General features: G+C 39.8%; 1 protein-coding gene across 1 annotated transcript in view; it reads left to right on the top strand.

The window, feature by feature from the left end:
* Window positions 1-1015, top strand: part of LOC106344886 — a 1539-nt gene extending 524 nt beyond the window's left edge. The window contains exons 2-3 of the mRNA XM_013784182.1: window positions 27-815; window positions 915-1015. Coding sequence (XP_013639636.1) covers window positions 27-815; window positions 915-1015 — 890 coding nt within the window. The remainder of the gene's footprint in view (window positions 1-26; window positions 816-914) is intronic.
* Window positions 1016-1154: the final 139 nt, after the last annotated feature.

Below are 1154 nucleotides of genomic sequence, written 5' to 3' on the forward strand. Positions count from 1 at the left end.
AACTTTTCTGAAAAATAAATACAAAGGGACACTTCTTGTTGTTACTGCTGTAGATGGTAACTCTAATTTGTATCCGATTGCATTTGGGGTTGTTGATTCAGAGAATGACGATTCATGGGGGTGGTTCTTCAGACAGTTGAAAGTGGTTATTGCTGATTGTCAAGATCTAGCTTTTGTCTCAAATAGAAATGCGTCTATTTCTAAAGCTATTGGGACTGTCTACCCTCGATCAGCACATGGAATTTGCATTCATCACTTATTGACCAATGTGGTCTCATTTTTCAAGACAAAAGGATTGACTGCGTTGGTGGAAAAGGCTTCACGGGCATATAGGTACACTGAATTTCAAGAACGAATCACCGAAATTTTTGATATGAGTCCTGAGCTTGGAAGATATCTACGGGAAGCTGATGTGCGCAAATGGGCTTGTTCTCTCTTCCCTCGCTCCAGGTATGACATTAGGACCACGAACCCTGCAGAGACTATAAATTCAGTTCTTAGAATACCTAGAGAATATCCGGTTATTCCTTTGCTTGATAGTATAAGAGAACTGTTGACTCGATGGTTCTATGAGCGTCGCTTGTTAAGCTCAAAGCATGTAGATCCTTTAACCGCTAAGGTGGAGAGAAAGATTGATAGGAGAATTGTGAAGGCAAAAGGATTCCAGGTTTACAAGGTTGACAACTTCAGATCGGTTGTAAAAGGAGACATATATGATTGTCATGTTGATTTGGAAAGAAGAACATGCACATGTGGTAAGTATGATATAGGAAAAATTCCTTGCCGACACGCCATTCCTGCAATTTATTCACGAGGTATGGAAGTATAAACACATGAATACTTGAGAATTATTTATTTTCGGGATTTTCATCATATAGACTTCATATTGATCAAGTTTTTTTTGAGATTGACAGGTATGGAAGTGCACAGATTCACTGACGCCTTATACAGCACTGCAGCGTGGAGAACCGCCTATGCAGATTCCATTAATCCAATAGCAGTTCCAGAGTCTTAATGGAATGTCCCTGCCCAGGTTAAACTTGCAAAGGTTTTACCACCAAAGACAAGAAAGAGTGCTGGTCGACCAGTAAAGAGAAGGTATGAATCAGTAGAAGACAAGATCGCATCTTCTCAAGGATCAAGGAAGAATAAAA

The sequence above is a fragment of the Brassica oleracea genome, chromosome C5, assembly GCF_000695525.1.
Source record: "Brassica oleracea var. oleracea cultivar TO1000 chromosome C5, BOL, whole genome shotgun sequence".
Taxonomy (NCBI): Eukaryota; Viridiplantae; Streptophyta; class Magnoliopsida; order Brassicales; family Brassicaceae; genus Brassica; species Brassica oleracea.